Here is a 24,767-nt window from a genome sequence, read left to right as displayed (position 1 = left end):
CTCCTCCATGTAGACAAATGGAAAGCATGAACTTGCAGAAAAGGAAGGCTCAGTCACACAACAGTGACAGTTCCCTAACACCAGAACATGTGTGTTATTCTTGTGGAAAAAGTGCTGCACAAAAAGATCGGTTTTGTTATTGTTCCATGGGTAATCTGCCTGAATGACATGAGTTATGCAAAAACTTTGCTTTTATCTTGAAGTGACCATTGGTGATAAATTTTATTAAAAACTCATAGATTTTCTTTATTATTTTAGGATCATCTGTAATAATAAGAATGTTGTTTAGTAATATGACAGACAAAATGGTCTTTTTGCAGTATCTAGGTGTGTTCAAACTGCATGAAGAATGAAATGTGCAAATTACAATGCTAAACCAATGTGTAACTGTGTTACATTACTGTGTGAAAAGCAAGAGCTCTATTCCTTACTATCTGGAAAATACTGTATGGTTCTAAACTGTACATTTGCATACCAGAAAATATATAAAAAGAATACATTTAAAGGCAAATTTATCTATTTTACATGTTACAATATGTGTCTCATGCTGGTTTGAAATACATGTATTTAGAAATATAAAACTAAACTTGGTTTCAGTGTTTTGTGATGTTTGTTTTTGATGCTCACCAATAGCAAACATCCCATGACAAATTTATCAAGTTTAGTACAGCATGCTTCAATAATGTTTCATTCAACTACACTGCAGTCAAGCATTTTCTTCTTTCTCAAGAGGAGCAGACCAGCTGAGGGAAATAAGTTTCCTGCTTTTGTCATCTTGCAAGAATCAATTGCATTTCCCCTTCCCACCAACAGGGGTCATCTACCAGTGCCAGACAAAATAAACCAACAAAATAAAATAGTTCTCACTCTTACATTGAAGTCTGGATATCTGTTTAATGATTAAAAACATTTTAAGGTCTTATTGTTTGAATTAAGCTAAACACCAGAAACTATGACCTTACAGCCCAGAAAGTGTTTCTGCATTCCCTGAATTTTGATGTCTCTACATTCAAATTCAATAATGTTTATACAACACACACTTGTTTACCTGGCAATTTATAAACACTTTTCTTTTTTATTTTGTCACTTACAAACAGCATGTTAGGTTTATTTGACAAAGTAGTGATTATATAATTGAAAGCAATAAGGCATCATGAATAATGGTATAATCATATGAAAGGGATTCCAGTTTAAAAACAAATAACTTTTAATGGAAATTCTCCAGGATCCGACAGTGGAGGTGTAGATAATAATTGCCGGAGCAAGCTAACAAAAAGAGATATAAAAGAAAAAATGATATTTGATTTGTGGTGAACAAGAAAGCTGAGTTCAGTGGCTCTATGTGTGAGAGTGGGATTGTGTGTGAGGTTGTGATGCAGGGGGGAGGGGGCTCATTAGTTTGATAGACAAGCCCCTGTTTTGCCCAAATGCTTTTATCCTATCAATAGCAAGTCAGACGTGAATGTGGATGTGGCATATCATTGCCTTTTTCATGATAGCAGACGGCCTCTCTTCTTGGCTTTGGAATTTATTTACATTCTCTCTTCTGAGGGGCAAAGTCTTTTTGAAAGAGAGGGGCTACAGTGAAGCCACAGTTTTTTTTTTCAGATTGGTGGTATGAGGCCAATTAAAGAGTGTCATGCTTGGCCAATGTGTCTAAATTATTTTACAGTAAATCACAGAAGCCGGAGAAGGCATGGTGCTGAAGGTTGTCTGGCCAACGCCAGTTGGCCCACATCTGGGACCAGCTAAAGGTTTAATGCCTGCCAGTGTTAAAGACTTTAAAAATATAAAGAAGGTTCCTGTTGAATTGGCCCTGGATACACAACACTAAGCAAGCAGCCGAAGAATTTCTGTTACAAATAAAGGAATTTTTTTCCTCAATAAGTTGATTTAAATACCAAAAGGATGAAGTCAAGCCTCAATGTTATAGTTAAATTGTATTGCGTATCAGAATGAGATGTGGGTCACTCTTTCTCTCTTATGTAATCTCTTAAGAATTTAAAAAGCTTTCCCCCACCCCACTGTATCAACCTGATCTTAACAGCCGTCGTAGACTTAGTTATTTTTGAAAAATGCAAATAATATGCAAAGAAAAATCTTCAAGTCATTTACTACAAAGTCTATTCAAATCCTTAAAAAAGAGAGAGAAAAGCACGGTGAATCATGATACAAAACCTAAATTTAGTTAAAGAAAAGTTTAATGAAAGCACATTCAGTTATTTGTTGGTCTTTTAGACTTTGAATCAACACAGCACATTAATAAAAGTTAAAATAAATGTATTGTGTATAATTATTCATTTGTAAGAACACCAAATCTTAGACTTTATGGTTAACAATTTTTTTCCAAATAAAACTTTTTCTAATTTTTTTATAATGTGCCATGAATAACAGAGGCTGACACCATTTATGTGTCTATAGTTTTGTACTGAAACTAAAATATAGATTGGTTTCAATCTGTATATTAAAGTTCAAAATTATTAGCGCCTATATATATTCTTTTCTTTTCGAATAAGATTGAAGTATGATCACCTTTAATAAACAGACTTATAAAACACAGATTTTAATCTTCCTTATGAGCTGTATTGAGGAAGGACTAGAAAGCAGGCTTTACATGCTCTTGAGCCTTTTAACTGTAGTTTGCTACACTTTGTATTTTGTAGTTTGCTGTATTGTGTCATTTTTAATTTGAATATGCACTATTTTTAATTCAAAGCAATTTCTGAAGGCCAAAGACCCAAGATGACCACACTCTTGTATATTAGCATTAACTGAGAGTTTCCTTGATTGAGAAACTACTGAATTCAAAACATGGAAATATAGAATTGATTTTATTTAAAACTCTCAGAATTACATTGTGATATATCCATTATTCAGAAAACTACTTAACCCTGATAAGGCTCATGGATATGATGGAGTCTGTCCGCAAAACTGTGAACAAAGCAGGACTACAACCTGGATGTGGTATCAGTCCATTGTGGGGCAAGCACAAAGGGTAAATTTAGAGACATTAATTAACATGTTTATGAAAGGTGAGAGAGGATCAAAACACCTGGTGAAAACCCTTTATTCAGTTTCAAAAATAAAAAAATACAAATAATAAATAGCAGAACAACAGCTGTAGAATTTATTTTAATTTATATCAGGGATATATCCAAGCTGTTTATCTCTAGTTTTATGAGATGAAGCATCACTGCTTTCTAACATAAACAAAAATGTTCAAGAAGTTATTTCTCCTTTACTGTCTCCCTCCCCCAACAGAGATGCGTCAGCATTAAATGGCATGCTGATAGTGTCAAGTATTTCATGTGATATATGACATCAGCTTAATGCTCATATTGAATAGTACGCTCTGATGTGTCTTCTTTTAGAGGTATCTGAAGAATCTGTAAATTCTATTTACTATTGTTTTTATATTAATAAGAGAATTTAAGATTGCTTTGAAGTTGGTTATATGTTCACTTCAACCATCATTTTTTCTTGTAAACTGACCTAAGACTTGGCATTATCTTTTAAAAGGCCAAATATAGTGGAAACACAGTTCTTAATGTGAGTCTGACAAAAATTAAATCAATCTGTCTAATTTAGTATCCTGTCCAGGGTTTAGTCTCATCTTGTGTCACATGCTTCTGAGATAATCTCTGGTTTGCAGTGACCCTTACGAGCAATAAGCTTGTTTCTTTTAGTATAAGGAAGGATTCAGAATATAAATAAGACATAATTTGAAATAGTTGTAGTGGAGATCTGCATCAGCCTGTGTATTCTACAAAGCAATAAGTAAAGATTGAATTTATGCTGAAAGTAGATAGAATGAAAAACACAATGTTTCATCTGTTAAGCCTTCTTCAGGTGTGAGGGAGAGAGAGGAAAGCAGCAGAGATATAAAGCATGAATTTATATGGTACAGTGCATAACATAAAATTGTATTACTGTACACATTTAAATTATAAAATGTGTCCCTACTTGTTTACCATACTTATTCATAGTTTTTAATTATTCATAATTCTTAATGCATTAAATATAATATTCAATACAGTACTTATAAATATTTCACAGCACTCACAGAGTGTGGAACTTCTCTATAGTTCAGAAATACAAAATTGTTTGTGAGTATAATTAGTAAATCCTATGATGTAAGAAATAAAATTATGAAACACGGCTTGCTTTAGTTACTTTTGCATATCTCATTTATGACAGATTCTTGTCGATTATACATCTTGTCTAATGATACTCCTCAGAGTGCTACTATTTTGCATTAGAATAATGTACACACTATACTGTAGATGACAACAAATAAGGGCATTACAGTGCATTTACTACATAAGCTTCAGATTTCCCTTTCTTAGCAATCAGTCTGTTTCCTTGTTTTTCAATTATACCCCTTTTTAAAAAGCTAAGACCAGAATGTCTTAAGCACTGTTACTCTGAGTAATCATATTATCGAGGAAGCACTGGTCCATTTTCCTTTTGGTTGCATAATTCAAAGACTAACATGTCAATGGGAAAAGCTATTCTGCAGAAGATTTTTGAGAATATGTTTCTATGGATTTGATGTCTCTGACATGAATGGAACATTCTCTAATGTTCTTGTTTTCTTCAGGTATATCACCACACACAGAGAATTTGAGCATATTTTCAAATATTTCAAATACTTTTAATAGAACACAATCCACTAATAAAGAAACCTGTACTTGTTTCCAAGAGCAGTGTATAGACAGATATGCCAGAGCCTCTCTTAAAGGGGTAGAAGGATGAGGCAAGGAGCCAAACTCTTCTCCTCACAGGGTCCAGGGATTGAGCCCAGCAAGGGAGAATTTAAAGGAGGCATTTAAACTTAACCTCTTTGGCGAGTGGCAGGAAACCAGACCACCTAGAATAAACACACAAAAATGGAGAGAACATAAATGACTCCACACAATTGTAAGTCCAAGGCTTGAACTAAGTCCACACCACTGGGACTGTGGGGCAACAGTGCCACCTCTCCCACCACAAAAAATAATTGTGCATTTATACTACTTGAACACCCACCTGAACCATTCTTCCTCTGCCTTTAAGAACATAAGAAAGGTTACAAAATGGAGGAGAACATTTGGTTCATCTTATCAGTTGATTTCTACTAGCAAATTGAGCCAAAGATTACACCAAAATGTTTATTGAAAGAAGCCAGAATTTCAGCTTTGAAAACATTATTGGGTAATGTGTTCCAAACCTGGTTCTAAATGCATTTCCCCATAATTTCCACTTGTGTCCTCTGGTACAGGTTTTACGATTGGTTAAGCCTTGAAGGTTGCTGATTCCAGAGCACCAATATCTTTTTGTAACATGGCGGGTGAAATTGTACACAATATTTTACTTACACAAGGTATAAGTAATGCAATGCAAAACTTTTAATTGAAATCTCTTCATTCCAACTCATCACTTCTGCCGATATATCCTATCGTTGTTTGTCTTATGTATTCTTTAGAAGATGAAAATTAATTGAAAATTTAGACACCTCCCAGTGGGCAAAAGACGTATAATATACGTCTATTAAACGCATACCTTAGACGTCTAAATGTGGTCTGCAATTCGTCTAGAATGAAATTCTAATATACGTCTATTGTTATACGTCAATTATACGTCTATGATTAGATGTTCATTATACGTAAATGGTTGGAGTTCTATTATACGGATAAATTTAGAGGACTATTATACTTATATGGTAGGAGTTCCGGATTACTTTAGAGGACTATTATACGTATATGGTTAGAGGTCTATTATACGGATAACTTTAGAGGTCTATTATACGTATATGGTTAGAGGTATATTATACGGATAACTTTAGAGGTCTATTATACGTATATGGTTAGAGGTCTATTATACAGATAACTTTAGAGGTCTATTATACATCAAAGATAGGTTTTACAGGTGTAGAAACTAGTAAATCAACCCAATGATTTGGTTTAGAAATTTATTCTGAAAAAACACATTCACACCTGAAAAATATGTATTTCAAATTATACATTGTATACAATCAATCAACAATCAACATATGGGCAATAATCATAAAAAACACAACTAGTCTTAAACTTCAGCTACAAATTCTGATAACATGGCAATATACAGTATAGTAATGACAAACACAAACTAATTACATTAACACACTAACTCAAAACCACATTTTGATTCAAATATACATTTTAAAATGTACAACTTCTATATTTCCAAGAAAAAAAAAATACAATGGAAGTTAAGACGATTTTTGTCCACTATTTGCAAACCCTGTCTAATTGTCCTAACAGAACCAAAAACCTATTATTTTCAGTGTCCAGATCTCCTGGCCCCCTGCCTTGCATTCTTCAAGTAACACATTGCGTGCTCCTTTATTTCTTTTTCTGTTGATGTAGGGTGGGACTTCAGCACCGCAGCTAGGAGAAAATTACATAATATTACTTCCCAAATAAATGATGATTAATATCTTCTTTAGTATAATCTAAAAAATGAACGGTTTACTAAGCTCAAAGCTGAAATGTATAAAATTTGGCTCGCATCATAGCAGTTGAGCAATAAAGTCTGTCCTAATTAAAGAGTACCCAAAGTTTGAAAGTACAACATAGAATAAGAAGAGAGAAACGGCAAAACGATTTTGTGTCATCTTCCCCATTCACACTATTTTTATGTGCCATTTTTTGCTTATTCACATACTATTTTAATCAAAATAATATTAAGAAAGATCTGTATGTATTCAGATAGTATTATAATTGTTCATACTTACTCGTCAAAAGAGGATTTCTGAGATATTTGCGGATAAATACTTCTACGTTTGAAAAACGTGTCCAAAATGGTGACCAACAAATACTAGCAATGCATTGTGGTATATAACCGGAAAATATGCTGGGTTAGATATTTTCTCAACGTATGCGTTTATTAATGTTTTCGATATTATGGTTGAAATTTAACATTGATAATACATCGCGGCTATGTGCCCCCTGCTATGTGCTGATGTGCAATTTTAACGCATGCAGTTAGTAAGGATCGGTCACTGTTGTATGGTATTATATATAATGACATTATGGAATAGGATGGGGACAGGCCTGGCATCACAGGGGGAGGGAGTTTCGCCCCTTCAGTTTTGGGCAAAAAGATTTACCTAACTTAATTTGCGCCCTAAAAAAATAGTTGTACTTTGTCAATGGTCAGACAACACTAAATGACACTAACAGTCACTCAGACTGTTTGATGTGCAGGAGGGCTATCCGTCCAGGAACTGCACATATCAGTGTCGTTAGTGAGTGTCAACATTACGATCCTTTTTGCTCAGGTGGACCGATTCCTTGCAGTAGTTTATCATTATACTTAAAATTGTTATATAACTAGGACTAGTTATAGCAGTCTGTGCTTTCTGTTGGTTTTACAACATTTTTTCTTAACGATTCAGAACCTCCATGTAGCTGCAAAAATGAACGCTTATGGTACTTTTCGCTCCAGGCAATACAAACCGTGAGAGTGACGAAAAATGTGAAACTGAACTTCATCGCAAATACCAGATTGCTAGTCGTTATCTTCTATCATGAAGAACTAATCAATGGCATAGCTGCGAGATTTCATTTGGGTAGCTGCACCATACAGCTCCGATTCAACCGAAATATCACCCCCCCTCAGAATTTCAGACACCCCCCTACAGATTTTTCCCCGGGCACCGCGCACTGATGGGGGACGGGGTGTCCAGGAAATGGTATCAACTTTTCTCAAGAAAATAAAAATAGAAACTCTATAGGCACTCAAACATTTTACTGGTTTTTTTTTCAGGCAGGTGGCAAGACCCCCTCCGCAAAACCCTTGTATGCCAATCTGTGGGCATTGATTCGTCGAATATACGTATATTCACGGCGAAAATACGGCTATACGTATATATACATCGCCGCGACGTATAATCAACGTTGAATTGCAACCGTAAAATCGACGACATTAATAAACGCATATATAACGTCGAAAACACATCTAACACAGTGCCTGAGGCTTTTTACTGTATGTATCGTTTGTGCCGCAACTAGGAGTATACGACACTCTGCACAGTGTACGATTTATTAATTATAATTATTTTCGCAGTAATTAATTTCTTATATTTATTACTATATTTATTATACACGTGTAAATTAATTACTGCGAAAATAATTTACTTCGTACACTGTGCAGAGTGCCGTAATTTACTTCGTACACTGTGCAGAGTGCCGTATACTCCTAGTATAAGCTGGTTTATTGAAGAGTAGGCAGAAGCTGGCAGATTTGTAAGCCCCACTGAGACTGTGCATTCAAAGCCTTGTAAAAGGCTACACTTCCTCAGCAGACTTATATACACAAAGTGCAGAGCCATGAGCCGTACCAGCCTTTGATACTGCCTGCCTTTTTATCAAAACAACGCATTAATGTGGCCGCATGCCGGTATAAAGTTACAATGGAAAATGCTGACAGAGGGGGGTGTATTTTTACTTCTAATAACAAGATCAAACAAAACCAGCAGAGCTGTTAAAAACGCCTTGCTGAAAACAATGCATTAGAAAGGCCCCTGCATTATCTGTTGTTTCCACAGAATAGAGAGAAAAATAGGATTCACAAATTTAAAAATGCATGAGCATGCAAGTTCCTCATCTAGGAATTCATTGTCTTTTTTTATGTGTTTAAAAAATATTCAAAAAGGGCAGACATTATTTTGTTTAAGCTAGACTAGAGAGGCAGGAGAAGCTGAAATCTTCATCAGAATCAGGAAAATTCATTATTTTATCAAATTGCAAAGTCAAGCATAGCTTGGAAGATATCTTAAGCAGATCAGATTTCCCTCAGCCAGCTTGCTAGCCCTGTTTTTTCTTCTGGGAATTATTGAGCAGCACTACCTCCTCTACAGACATGAGATGACACACAAGGGTACCGCTGAAATGCTCACCTTTTGCACATCCATCACTGGTGAAATATTTCACACTGTTTCTTTCCTGCTGCTTTTCTGTTCTCATGGACAGCCCAGCTGCTGTAGTATTGTTTAAATTGCAAGTATCAAGCTGCAGTTCTCTCATCCAGTGCAGATCGCCTTTTAGTTTGAGGTTGTCTTTAAAGTTCTGTGATGGACAGGCTTCAATCTTCACCTTCTCCTAAGGAGGTAGATTAATATGAGTCTCGTCTGTTGTTTTAAACCTGAAAATGCCTGAAAATGTCAGAAATTGTCAATTCACAAACATGTATGTTACGACCCCAAGTGTCTAGGGTTAAAGAGGTGTAACATTTAGGATAGTTTTGGATGCAGGTGGGTTCTGCTGAGGGACTTAGGAAATGTGACAACAAGTGTTGGTGCAAAAAGTGATGATTTTAAGGTGAATAAGTGACTTGTAAGTAATAAGGCACAATAACACAGGGGTAGGGAACTAGAGTGGTGCCAAAGAAAAGAAAACAACAAACAAAATGGAACTGGCCAAGAAAGTGAGGGAAAGCTGATCTAACTACAAAAGAAAACCTGAAACACACGGACTTCGGCGTCTTCAAACGCCCTAGCTAACCTTCACTGACTACCCAAAACCATAAAAGATAAAGGGCACTCACCCATATTTACTAGTGTTACTGATACAAAAAATCAACTAAGTGTGTAGAATGTACCACAAAACCTAAACTAACCCTATACACAAAGGTTCACACAAATACACAAGTGAACTACGAATACAAACGAGAGTAGACACATGTAACAGGGTACAAAAGATCACAGAGGTTGAACATATAACACGTTAGGGCAAGGTAATGGCAAAATAAACAAACACAAACAAAAGAAAGTACAAGACGAACACAAACCAACAAAGCCGAAGCTACAGATGCAGCCATTCAAAATGGGTGAGGTATTTCGCGGCATACCCCGGTGGGCGTGTCACAGTATCACGGGGTATCACGCATTTCACGTGTGTCACGTGACTAACTATCTGGCGTCGCCTTGTAAAACCGCCAGGGGGAGCTTAACCTCTCATGAACAGCATTTGAGCCTTTAATTTTGAACTGTGTATTACAGCATGTTAATCATCAGTCATTAAAATGTTGGTATATTTTATGAAAGCAAGATTGCTCAGTTGGACAAAAGTACACAACCTACCTTTATCAGAAATATTTATGCATCAAAGCCTTTACTGAAGATATTACTAATAGTATTAATTATGGATGTCTTTGGACAAGCTGTATACTCAAAGTATAATTTCTTTAGCACATTTGTACAAGCACTTGGAATCTGTCCAAGCCATACTTTGTCAGGCATTTTGTTTTACTTCAACGGGGCATAAAAACTTCCTTGCTTTTAACAGGGCGTTTCATAATTTCTAGCTACGAAAATGATTTAAAATGCGACACCTATCATTCAACTAGAGCTTAAAATATCACAAGGAAAAATACACACCGGTATTCCATTTCTCCCTAAACATTGTAAGCTTCGAAGTCTTTAACTAACGTGATACCGGAGTCAATAAGCATACTTTTAGAATTTGATTAAGAGGGAATATAATATGGAATCGCGTATCTAAAGAATTTAATAACGGTATGATTTTTATATTTCAAAATATCGCAACATGATCGATATTTGCGATATTTTGAACATATCTTCCCTTCTGACAGCGGTTCCTGCTTCTATTGTGTGTGTGTGTGCAACAGTAAATTTTTATAGAGAAATGGAGGCTGGAGAGTATGCGTTACAATATAAACATTTATATTGATTTAAATCGTGTTCTGATTTAAATCGCAAACGCGTGTTTAATTATGTGTTTTTTAATCATGATCAGGCTAATGCATTTCTACATTTTCTGTATGAACCAGCTTAGAGGTTCATACAGAAAGACAGCTTGTGTTAAATTGAGTGTAAGGTAATTTATGCTTCTAAAGTCATGGTCAGTATTGTTGTACTGTGCTGTACTGTGTCACATTATTTTATAGCGTTTTTATTGCGTTATTAAATCCGGTGGCGCTGTGTTAGTTTCCTGACTCACATTATTTAAACTGCGACACTGATCATTCATCTCTAAATAAATTTTATTTTATATAGCGTTTTAAGCGAATAGGTAATTAGATTGCTCATAAACCTAATCACTTTTTCTACATAAACACAGCGTGATTGCTCTCTGAAAATGCTTTTCCTTTATTTTTAAAGTAGGCTCAGATTTCAACTATAGATCGTATTATTATAAACTGTCTTGGAAAAATGTATTTTATGTAAACCATGTTTGCTATTAATTCATTTAGGGCTAAAATACGTTCATTGTCATCTAATCGAGTCGAGTTGACATTGGAAGCCTGCCACACCCGGACCGTTAAACCAACGCATTAGCACGTCAAAGCCCATTGAGCCAGTATTGGCTTTAGTATCCCCCCCTTCTCCCCTCAATTCAATTCAATTCAAGGTGTTTTATTTGCATGACAGATGGGTACAAGCAGTGTTGGGTACTGTATGTATATTGTAACGCTTACGGCAGACAGGCACTGTGTAGGAGCCGACGCACCAGAGCAGCGCCTGCAATTTTTATATTTATAACTTAGTTTTTAAAATTAGTCAAGCAATACGAAGCATCTCCTTTTACTTAGTGCCTGAGCATACTGCAACGCGTGTGAAGCCCATAAACGATATTAATTTTGGAACTTAAACATACAGTATATGGCTGGTCTCGGTACTTTAAAGAAAACATACACACCAGTATTCCATTTCTCCCTAAACATTTTAAGCATCGAAGTCTTTAACTAACGCGATACCGGAGTCAACAAGCATACTTTTAGAATTTGATTAAAAGGGAATATAATATGGAATCGCGTATCTCCAGAATTTAAAGACCAGACAATCGCAAACTCGTTTTCAATAAAATTATTTTATTCATTCAGCAGTTTGTGAGAGGGACATCCAGCAGGGAGAGACACACACACCGGTTTTCATTGACAACATTGTATTTTTTTTCAATTCCTCTTGTCTAACAGGAATGTTTTGTTTGTGGACAGACTGTTAGACAAGAGGAAAAGACCGCCTCCTCCTACGAAGCATTTCGTTGATCCGATCACGAATTCTTTTCCAGTCGTACGCAGCAAGGGTTGAGAATCTCCGATTCACCATCGTACTAATGGTTTCCCGGAGATTGGGTTAAAAAAAAACAAAAAACATACTAACAACTGTGCCATCCTACTCCTTAGTTAATACATTTTATTATTCATAAACAGTTAACATTGTTAGCAAAATATTTTGAATTATATTTAACCCTATTTTTTCTTTAGTTTTATATTTAACTTATTATATGATAGTCAGACTTAATGTATATTTGAACAATGAAAATATATTTTTACAAGATTTTACATTAAGCACTTAAAATTAATATGGTTAATAATAGTAAACTGTAACATGCTGTAACAAGATCAGTTAAACTGCGAAGAAAATGCTTTCAGAGAAAATGTTTCAACCAAACCTGTTCCCACACACCCCGCCCCCACTACCATTAGAATATACACAAACATTTTAGCGTTTCATTCTGAGCAGAAGACCCTCACACCTGAAGAGTGCTGGCTGTGACGAATTAAACCGGTTTTACAGGTTTCAATCACAGACCATGTGACATGGGACTCAGTAAACTACAGTAACACTGTATTTGATAACGCTTTAAAAACGCTATAAAATAATGTGACTTGGCACAGAACAAGTTTACAGCACAGTACAAAGATAAATGCTGACCATGACTTTAGAAGCATAAATTGCCTTACACTCAATTTAAACACAAGCTGTCTTTAGCCCTCTAAGCTGGTTCATACAGAAATGTAGAGATCTAGGCTCAGAACACACAGCTTCATTAGTGAATACATATGCAGGACAACTAGAGAAGACGTTTTACAGAGGATGGATTTTTAGAAACATCCCATCAGACATCCCATCATATTCACAACGTGAAATCTAGAAAATAATATTACGTAACCAAAATCCGCAATATGGAAACAGAACCTGTGTAATTGTTGATAGATGATGTACTCGTAACATTTTTTCAAGACGAACTACAACATTTAAAAAATGACTTGTATGTACTTGATATCTCTAATCAATCCACGGGTCCCAGCACAAAACGAAAGTAAAACGCATACCGTTTCGCGCTTCTTATTGCTCAAAAGTAATTTGACCGTATGAAATGCATAATATAAACCTAGAAACATATACGTAAGCAGTACTTAAGCACTGTAGTATCGGTGTTAAGACATACCTCTCAAATACTGTAAATCAAGTTAAAAATATCTCAAGACCGATTCTGGTCGTAATGAAACCATGCAAGGGAGTTTTTATGTCCGTTGCAGTTCTTTTGCAACATGAATATAATTATATCGTTATTAATTTCTTGAGATACGAGATTCCATATTATATTCCCTTTTAATCAAATTCTAAAAGTATGCTTGTTGACTCCGGTATCACGTTAGTTAAAGACTTCGAAGCTTACAATGTTTAGGGAGAAATGAAATACTGGTGTGTATTTTTTTCTTTAAAGTACCAAGACCAGCCATATACTGTATGTTTACGTTCCAAAATTAATATCGTTTATGGCCTTCACACGCGTTACAGTATGCTCCTATTCTTTTTATGCTCAGCTACTAAGATTTCCCTTCAGTGGTAAAATTCAATATCTACAACGGGCACAGTAAAGACGTTTACAGTAAGTCTTTCTACGACAGACCAACGGACCACGAGTGCCCCTGTCGGTCAACCAATCACGCACCGCGGTATCGCGTGTCATCATACCTGCGGTATCTGTACTGCGGTGTCTGTACCGCGCACTTTGAATGGCTGCATCTGTATACAAAAACACATTGTTAAGTTTTTTAACTGTCTTGGCAGGTGGAGCTCTCAGAAAGTACCTCCCACACCATCACAGATGCTTACGCAGGAAAAGAATACATCATCCAAGTGGCTGCCAAGGACACTGAGATTGGAACCTGGAGCGACTGGAGTGTAGCCATTCATGCTACCCCTTGGATGGAGCAGCCTGTACAGATTACTTCCACCACAGAAGCAGAATCCATTGCTGGTAAATCATCGTCACGAAATAAACCAACTGTTGCAGTGGCACTAAAATAAGATGGTAGAGTGATATGGCCTTGTAAGGAAAAATCAGTTCCATTTCCTTTAAAGATCATGTGTATTGTTAATAATAATAACCATTATTTTATATGGAGCTTTCCATGGTACAGTACAGTATATCATACTTGGGGTACATGAGGTATACAAATATAAACAGCTTATGGAATTTAATTAATATGACTGAAAGACAAAAAAGCTCCTGTTTAACACTCAGTGGCTTATTATTCTTAGAGAGGAGCTTGCAGATAAGATAGATAAATTATCTGTACCACTTTTAAAAAAGAAAAACATCAGTAGTGAGTACTCATAATTGGCCATATAAACAATTCAAAAAATGAGTTAAACAGGTGGTAATACCGGGACATCATACAGTAGTTACCCTTTTTCATATAGGAAATTACATGTAAATTCACATTTTGTTTACGGATTACAAAGGCAAAAAAGTGTAAGCCAAATCAAAATAATTTGTGCTATCCTTATTGTGATTTTACAGATCACTAAAGCACAGATGCTTTACATTTGCACTATTGATTTGTTATATTAAAACTTAGATCTGTATATTATCAAAATATTTTAAAATTATAAAAAGCCCCAGAATTTTGTTTTGTGAAAAAGACCATTGCAGTTTGTATCCAAACTTCCAATATCTCAATTAGAACATAACATTAAGATTGTTAACAAGAGGAGGCCTTTCAGATCATCTGGCTGATTTGGATCCTATTACCTATGTGTTCAGAGGATATCTTACTGCCAGATGTATTATTTCTAGTTTCATGAAACTTTGGAAAAGAAAAGCCTTTCAACGCCATATTCAAGGAAGTGAACTAGGAGGGCTGCGGTCACCCTTACACCATGCACAAAATGAGTAATAGATCATACAAGATTAGCAATGGGCTTTTGAAAAAACGTTACACTGGAGACTCTGTGAAAGCTAAACAAAGGAGGCATTCTCAAGTTACAATTAAAGGCAATAACACTAAACTGATCAATAATGGAAAAGGGGGCACATGTTATTGCCAAAAAATACTAAATGGACAGACTTGCAGTGGCAAACACTTATCATTGAAAACAATAGAAATCACAAATCAATCACAAATTCTGCAAGGCTTTGCTCTCTGCTTCACTGTCCAGGTCCTGACAAAGATGTACAGTTGCTTGGTCTGTTCAGCTCAAGCCTTTCTCGAGTCTTGATCAGAAACGGGAAAGCGAATTGAAAGACAAAATAAATCCCCTTTCCCCTGACAACAACTTTAATTATTTTGCACTGATGTCACCATCAGAAATTAAAATTGCTCTCAGTTTTCAATTACAATACTTTGCTGATATAAAGTTGCTGACAGCACATATATACATGTTAAAATAAAATTAATACTAAATAACTAAATTAGTAAATACTAAATTGTAATGTCAGATACAGTACCATCACATCAGTCTCTCAAAAGCAGAGAAAAGCAACATTAAACCTTTACCATTGATAAGCCTAAACTTTTGCCACCAGAAGTTTCATATTTTCCGTGCCAGTAAAAGACAATAACTGTCATCAAAACTTTTAAAACACTTGCAGTGTATGCAAATGAGTAAGAATGGGCATGTCAGTGTGCTTGCCTCCTATCATGGTAATGCAACCACAGCACCACAACGAAATTATAACCATATGACCATAGTAGATGGCAACATCTACTGCCATAGTAAAATACCAGGGCTTATGAATAATCTACTGTTTGGTCTAACTTAATATTAGAAAAAATGTCTTACAGAGATGTTGTTGCTATTTGCAAAACTATGACTACCTCTTAATCTTCCGCATATTCATGTATGGGCTTAATAAATATTTACTTAAGAGGCGCATCTCACTTCGTGTTACATCAACAAAACCACAAAACCTTTACAGAAAACCTTTTTTTTTTAAATAGATAACTGGAGCTTCACAAAACTGTTTTCAGAACTGAAAAACACCAAGGTGATTTAATCAAAATATGATTGTGCGCCGTGTACTCGTATACGGCCACAGTCTAAGTCCATTTTTACTTTTGAGACCAGCATCATATTTCATCGTTTTTTACCAACAAAACCTTTACAAAACCTGTTATCAATCGAAAAAGGACAACCGGAGCTTTACAAAACCGTTTACAGAACCAAAAAACACCAAGGCAATCAATCACAAGGACACAATTTTATCTGATGATGCACTTCGAAACTTCCAAAGTGCATTGATAAGGAAATAAGTAAGCCAGCAAAACATGACTGCAAAAGCAAAAAAACAGCAAAAAAAAGAATATATCCCATGTTTTTACCTTATTCTGAAGCACAATATATATCCACAAAAGACTAGACTAACTCACCTCCAGACCTGGAGGAAACTGAACATTATTGGCTTTGGAATAGATATTTGAAACTGGACCACCTGAAATAAGGTGATCTGATTGGTAAAAAGCACTGTCATTCATTGTATTTTCAGCCATTCAGAGCCCTTAGGTGGTGACACTTCCTCTAGAAGCCTCAGGCTGCATTCCACCTGCCTTCTAGCTGTCAATCATTGACTCAAAAGGGGTAATTCAAGGTCCAGTCTTCATAAAACGTTATGTAGATTTTTTTCAAATTGATCCATTTGTCCTAAATGTTTATCCAAGCTAGTAGACACCCAGGAAAAGGCCTACAAGCCTTTTTTCAGGTACCTGACAGGCCTAGAATGGTAAGTGACCTCTGAAGACCAAACATTTTTTTCGCCTGTTGTTTTTTTTCATATGTTTGTCTGCTGATTGGACACATTAAGAAATTTGACTGTTCACACTCACAGTCAAGGGGGTTAGCTTCAATTTAAGACCTGAACCAGGCTCCTGCTATGTTCTGCTGCAGAGATACTGTATAACAAAAGGGGATTAAATTCCAGGCGGACAGTGGCTAAAAGGGCCTGGAAGAGTAAGAGGTTAAAACAAAAAGAAAGCTTTACTGTTTTTTTTGTCTGGTATTTCTTTAAGTGACACATTATAATACATTTTGTAGGTTTATTTTGTATATACTGTACTATATATACTACTGTATATCGGGTTACCTTAGTTAATAATTGAAAAAACAAAACAAATATTTAACACTACCCATAAAATTAATAGATTACGCGATCTTTAATCAGCAATTAACTGTTTGCATTCCATGAATTAAGAAGAAGTTTGTGCTTCAGAACATAATTGATTAAATTAACTGATTTTTTTAATGCTTTCAAAGTAACATTTCATGTGATATGGATGTCAGACTCCCATTGGAGGGCAATATTTGGATAATTGAACATTACCTTGTATCAAAATAGTTGTTTTTCTTCCTCAAGTGATACTGTAAGTGGCTCTGTATAAAATTTCCAGGCATATGTGATATTTCAATTTGCATCACTTTTGACAATTTAAGAACTGGTTCATTTAATTTCATGGTAGCTTAGGTGAAGGGCTGTTAGGGATGTTTGTTAATTAGTTTATTCATTAGTGCTGCTTATTATTTTATTATTGCTTAGTTTAAAGTAGCAAGGAAGGTCCTTTGGGGTTGTTATCTTAGATATTTTTCTGATTTTGAAGATACTGTATTTTATGAGTTCAAAAATATCCAGCATCAGTTACAGTATATACAAATTAACAACCTAAAGTATATTGTTGTTTTAATAAAATAGATTAATGCTAATGTTCTTGGAGTTTATTTATAAGATGTTGTAAGATATCCAAACCAAAGCTTACAGTTCAATTTAATGTGTGAATATTTTTCTCCTAAATCACTTCTTGCTTCTGTATATAATACAAATAAAATAGTAACAAGAAAAAAGATGTACTGGTGTTGTAGGTTACATCCCTTCCATGGCAAGTGAAATGTGGATTTTTGAATCCTCATAAGTACAGTATACTGTAAATGTAAATTAGCAAAGTTTATTGAGAAGTTTAAAAGGCAAGCTAAATAATGTTGTCACACTGTGAATACAACATGTAACTCACAATAAATGTGACTGTTACTATTTAAGATACTTAAAAAAAAAGTTTTTCTTGCATAATTTATTTGCCATCCTACAATTTTGAAATATTGATCACACACACAAAAATAATTCCTTTCCTAACAACTCAATGTCACACTGGGATCCTTCACACCCTTGCAAAAATAGAAATGTAAAACTACAAAAGATGTCTGTGTACTATAATATGATTCTCACAAATAAATGTTGTCATCTAGCATCTGATTGGGAGAAAAAAAAGGAAACCAATGTGTTACCATGGTAGCAGAGCAACTAGGTAAAGCTCTAGTCAATTGACAACTGGAGAACAGGTTTCTTATCCTTAATTCACATCATGCAATAGAAGCTGATTAAATGTAGTATTAAAGGTATCTCACCCTGCTTAAAATAATATTAATATCTGAAGATTTTGTTTTTGTGGCTTTAGAAACCACCCCATCCCCAGCTCCAGCATCAGCAGAGCCCCGACTGGGAAACCCTCTGGGTGGCTCTTCGTCACTGGCGTGGTCAGCCAGTCTCCTTGTTGCCTCTGTCGTCATCTCTCTTATGTGGTAGGTATGGAGCCTCACGGAGTAAGGAGTTTTAACTTGATCTTCTTTCTTCAGCTTCTTATAAAATGTAAACAAATATAAATGCTTAACCTAAAACTATAAATATAAACAGGCAGTCCAGGGTATTTTTCAGTAACAAAAGATTCCAGAGACTTTAGCTAAATTCACATTTACAATTTGATTCCCGACACTCATTTTAACCAATATTCCTACTGTAGACAGAACGGGAATAGAGGGCCGTAAACAAGGTGTGAATTAAAGCAGCTTATTGACAGTTAAAAGTGCCTCCAAATGCCAGTGAGATCCAAGGAGTTTTGTACTCAATGATCTCAAGGTAAAACCTGGTACCACCAACAGTGAAGTTTTGAAAACATGAAGGGCTTTAACAGCATCTAGAACTTAAGATGAATATATTCTAAATGTATAAATGAAGTAAATATAAATATAATACATATAAAAACATAACCTCCCCACCAATCAAGCTTTTCAGGAAAATATAAAGCAAGATAAATTTGAGGTGTTGCAAAAGCACAGTGTATATAAATATAAATTAAATACATTCCCTTCAGAATGCAGTTCAACAACCTAAAGGCCCTTGAACTTCTGTACAGTTGTGTGTAGAAGCCAAATTAGTTATGGTAATGGATATGCACTGCTCAGATGAGAGAACAAGGTAAAAGTAGACCTTTAGCAGAGTAAGCTAGTGAGAGAAGAAGCTCTTTCTCGTGTGTATATTCTGAGAGCTACTATACTAGGAGCATCTGAAAGAAATAGCTAGTCAAATGATGTGTAAAATTATATATTGACACTATCGACAGCCACCACTTTTCAATCAGGACCTACTGAGGATGTGAACAGATTCTTCTTTGGCAGTAGACTTCAGAAATGTGCACAGCAAAAAAAACAACAAAGAATTCAAAATAATGTCATATTTTCATTATGGCTGACTCTGTACAAGTTGAAATCCAGGACAACCAAGATGGATTTTTCAATTTGTCCCAATTGTTTCATACATTTCAGCTGTTGCCGAAAGGTCTGGATGCTTCGAAGTGCATAGAATATTTGTTTAGTGTCTTTGAATATTCTATGAAGATCACTGTCACATGAAAAACTGCGTGAATGAAATATTGAGTTAGAACATTAGCAAAAAAAACAAAATAGAAGCAGAAGAATGAACACAATGATGAAACGAACTTTGTTGAGCCTTCTTCAGGTATATGGGAGAATGAGGGCAAAAGTAGGAACATGAGAGCTAAGACTTGTGTGTGCCACATGTGAACAGGTTACAGCATTTCAAGACTTACAGTGGTGCTAGAAAGTTTGTGAGCCCTTTAGAATTTTCTGAATTTCTGCATACGTTTGACCTAAAATGTGATCAGATCTTCATCTAAGTCATAAAAATAGGTAAAGAGAACCCAATAAAACAAATAAAACACAAAAGGATATACTTTTTCATTCATCAATTGCTCAAAATGATCCAACATTAAATGTCTTTGTCGGAAAAAGTATGCGAACCTATGCTTGAGCAGCAATGTTGTGTGTTATTTGTTTTATTGGGATCTCTTTATCTATTTTTATGATTTAGATGAAGATCTGATCACATTTTAGGTCAAATTTATGCAGAAATTTAGAAAATTCTAAAGGGTTCACCAACGTTCTAGCAGCACTGTACGAAAATAACGTATATATTTTTTTACTTTTCTTCATGGAATGGTACTTCTTCTTGAGAGCCACGCTTCTACTGTATTCTTTGCATATCTTAAGGGCATCTACTGTCAAAAACCAGAATGCCCAGAGGGTTTGGTTCCAATCATTATGTTTTCCAATTGAAGAGGAAACAAGTTTGCCGTCACAGTGACACTGTGGATACATTTAACAACATTATTTCACAGTGTTACTGCCATAATGTGGTTCTTTATGGTAGGCAAGGGTTTCTAAGAGTTGTTTTAAATCCTAGGATATGTCTGGATAGTCTTCTGGATACAGGATTGGAAATTATGGATCACACCATTTGGTGAAATAATTTCACACTCTCTGTTCTTTGTTGTATCACTTACATAGAATAACTCTATTTTCCTTTTGCAATGATTTGTGCACATTGTAATGTACTTGAAGGTATTCTGATGTAAAAGGACAATATTTGACTCACAAAATACTTGCGTTGTCTTGCAGTCCCAGCGGCACTATGCTGCATTTATAGTTGTGTTGTTTTATCATCAAAGGATTACAAAGGTCCAGGTAGGATATAATTGTGCAATGGCTTTACTGTAGGTCAATAGTTTCTAAATGAAGGCAAAATTATGATTGATGGTAGTCTCTAGAATTTCTCATTTAAAATGTTGTACCTTCACTGACTGTTAGGTAATCAATCATGAAAGTATCCCATTACTACTCTAATTAAGTAGATCATCATGTATTATAGCCTGTGTCCCACAACATAGGCAGACTTAAAACAAGAAAAGAAATTAAACAGCTTTCACTACTCAGTGTAATGTAATCATGAGGTCAGAATAACATTAGCTAGGGCAGCAGTTTTGTTTTAAACGTTAAGTGTTTCTGAGCAAAACTTATTATTTTTTGCTAGTTGTCTATAACTGTTATATCTAGAGTTACTTAGTAAAAATCTTTCCAATTGGAGGTCATGTGTTATCCAACTGTGTAAAATAATGTTTCGGCAGCTGCCGAACTTATTAATAAAACATTTGGCTGTACTTTATAGTAAATGAAGAGTTATTGTTCCATAAAAATAAGTCAGGATATGGTTATGTTTGTGACCTTGTTAAATCAAATGACAGACATGCTAAAACATCCCAGTATTTCTTAATAAGCCCCATATCATACACTGTACATTGTAGTTCTGGATATACCAAGCTTACAGAGACTACAATTTACAGTAGTATTAAATATAATTCTAGTCAATAACCAATTGCACAAGTTTGCACAAAATTAAAATAAAATTGGCTTTAAAACAGATAACTATTAGCAGACTGAAGAACATGTAGGTTAAAACATTGCCTCTGTATCTCCTTAACCAGTGGAAAACCAGATGGGATATACTCGATATCCCATTCATTTTTTCATTAGCTTTAATTTAGGTTGGTAGCCATTATTTCAAGAGTCATGATTAATTATATGTCTATTCCAGCATATGTTATCTGTGGCTGGTCAGCAAGGTGCCCTGCTCTAAAGTAATTGAAGTACTGACTGCCTAGATCTGTAAGATTGACATTGCACAGGCTACTGGTCAGTCAGCCTCTTAGGAAGCTGCCTCCAGCATCAGACAAACTTCATAGTTTAGGATCTTTTCAGCTTGTACTCTCTTAGGAACATAGTAGTGAAGCATTTTAACTGATGTCCAGTGTCCTTCTTTGTGTTGTATTTTTGCTAAACTGCTGTATTATGTTTTTTTTGTGATTTCTAGTGCAGTTCTTTTGAAAACTTAGTTTTTTTTTATTTTCTGACACAAAACAAGAGTCTTCAGCACATTTGGAACCTACACTGGATCATTACTTTTATAGTTTTGTATTAAGCATGGAGTTTTAAAACATCATAGTGCTTTTTATTCATTTTCTATGTGTTTTAATGCTTTAGTAAGAGCTGCATTTATTTATGAGGTAAAAACTATTTTGCTGTTCAGATGTTTAGTTTGCCTCAGTGGAAATACCATTCAGCAGGTACAACAAAGGGCTTTTTTGATTGTGGAGATTCAGTGTAGGAAATATGTCATTTAACCTGTTGGTGTCTCCTAGATCTCATCCAGGGTTTGATTAATGAAATGGTGTCCTAAATAGTTAAAGACCCAGAGACTGGTGCAGTCTTATTATGCGTGGTATTTACACTGCCATATCTGAACCATCATGATCTTATCTTCAAGCATTGTTTTAGGCTACAGTGCGTGACTATCAAACTACCCTGACACACCTGTCTGTTTACTCTATACAGAAATAATCACATGCTAATTTTTGCATTAATAATGCAATAATGCATGATAATATTGCAATCAGTGATGTAATTATGCACTGGTTTAAGCTGTTTACACTGTTTTTGCCAGTCTCTGTGGCATGCCCATTATTGCTGCTACTGTATCATTTCATGGCACCACCTAACACATGGCTAGTATTTCATTAAGCGTTTCTTATTGATATGGATTAACCAGCGATAAAAGGAAAATACTGGCATCCAGGGCACAATTCAGTTTTATTATTGTTATTATTAAATTTTGCAACAGGAAAAAACTTGTCAACATTTCTGTCCCTAAGGAAAATTTGTCAGGTTCACAATGATGGCATCAAAACACTGGCCCACATCTTTCATATTGCTCTAGATACGGTACACACAGAACTTTTACACTTGTAAAATACTGCACTTCTAATTCTATTTCAACATGGATGGGATTTTACTTTGCAATGAACAGAATTTCCAATGTAAAACCTATATCTTGTTATTAATATCAAAATATCATAAATATATATAATATTATAACATGCAATTCAGTTATATATATGTAGTGAGTGAGTGACATGTCCTTTTTTCTGTTTTACAGATATCTGTGTTGCATTCCTGTGGAACAAATTGAGAAAAGTCTTCTATTTCTATTTTGCACATGTTTAAATGGATATCGTGCATTGATTCTTTAAGTTTCTCACAAAGAATGTAAAAAGTGTAAAAAATGAAGAAAACTTTCTAAACAAAAACTACACAGAGACAGGACTGAACCTAAGGGAAGCAAAAGAATTATGGAGCCAGGTTATTAAAAATACATTGTACACTAAACATCAGCACAAGGAAGAAGTTTTTCTTTTTTGGCCACACGTTTTGGAAAAACACCTGAATACAAGTAGCTTGGTACTGTACGTACACTTCACAGCTACATACAGCTAACTCATCATGCCAAAGACTTACCCCGGAAACCGTTTACCCATAATCCTCAGCTTTCCACAACCCTGTGCCTGTGTAGTGAGGACAAATCCCAAACTAACACAACTTGGAGACAGCTGTCAGTGTTGCAGTATCTATGGAAACAGGACTAACATTTTTTAAATGATATTTTCCTTTATTATTTTTTTTTTCAGATATGAGCCCAGTTATCATAACGGAGTTCTTATACTAATGGTGTTTAAAACAATTAGGTTTTATGTGCCTGATGCGGACTGCATTTTTTTTTTACTAAGAAGCAATATATTTTAGTCCATTCATTACAAAATTGTAAGGTGCTTCAACATAGCTTATTTTGCTTTGAATCCTGATAGAAGCTAGTCTTTTTTTCCATTGCCTTTACAAAAGCATCTTACATTATGTTTTAATTGCAGATTCCATAATTTAATATTATGTTATTCAAGGAATATTGTTGTGCTCTATGTATTTGTTTATTATTAAGTAAAATATACATATAGGATCTTAGTTTTTACAGGCATATATAAGTGCGTAATTCCCCTGATCATATTTTGTAAACTATGATACGTATCTTTAACATGAAAAGTTTATTATTTAATAATGTATGTATTAGCTTTAGATTCTTGTAACATGTATCAGAATTTTTTATAGATGTATATAAAAGGAGCAGTTGTCCATTAAATGTGACCATTTCACAATGATCAGTAAGAGCCTTGTTGATTTCTTGTCTGATTTCAGGTTTGGATCAGTATGATCAACCAGAAAAATAACTTTGCAGTTCATGTATTTCACGTATCGATTGTGATGTTTTGTAAAATATTGTATGCAGTAATATAGACTCACAGGACTGAAAAAGACTGAAAAACAAGGTGAATTGTGTAGTAAAACCTACCCAGTGATGATTCTGCTGTTACTGTTGTCTGAATCCTCTTTTCACTTTTACATCATTGTAACATAGTTCCTGAAGTTTTTTACATGTATTTTAATTTTGAAAAGGTTGTTTTTTCTATCCAACATGATGTGGTATCTTTACCATCTCAGGAGATGTCAGGATGAAATCTGGAATAATTACTCTTTGTCCAAGGAAAAATGTTTTTATGAGTAAATGAAAGGGGATTTAGGCTTTTTTTTTCAATTGAGAGGCTATAAAGAAAGCAACTAATTCTAAGAAGGCTCTGTGAGAAAATGCAGAAATGATCCTCCTTTTAATTTTGGTTTATACAGTAGAGACATTTTCACACTGAATACAAGT

The 24,767-nt window shown here is 34.9% G+C and overlaps 1 protein-coding gene across 1 annotated transcript in view; it reads left to right on the top strand.

The window, feature by feature from the left end:
- The window catches only part of cntfr (ciliary neurotrophic factor receptor), a 198,987-nt gene extending 174,771 nt beyond the window's left edge, over nt 1–24,216 (top strand). The window contains exons 7-9 of the mRNA XM_088628780.1: nt 13,844–14,033; nt 18,499–18,622; nt 23,166–24,216. Coding sequence (XP_088484906.1) covers nt 13,844–14,033; nt 18,499–18,622; nt 23,166 — 315 coding nt within the window. The 3' untranslated portion in view covers nt 23,167–24,216. The remainder of the gene's footprint in view (nt 1–13,843; nt 14,034–18,498; nt 18,623–23,165) is intronic.
- The last annotated feature ends 551 nt before the right edge of the window (nt 24,217–24,767 follow it).

Source organism: Lepisosteus platostomus, chromosome 4, assembly GCF_059453375.1.
Source record: "Lepisosteus platostomus isolate fLepPlt1 chromosome 4, fLepPlt1.hap1, whole genome shotgun sequence".
Classification (NCBI taxonomy): Eukaryota; Metazoa; Chordata; class Actinopteri; order Semionotiformes; family Lepisosteidae; genus Lepisosteus; species Lepisosteus platostomus.
The sequence above is the reverse complement of the archived record's forward strand: the minus strand, read 5'-3'. Positions and strand labels throughout refer to the sequence as shown.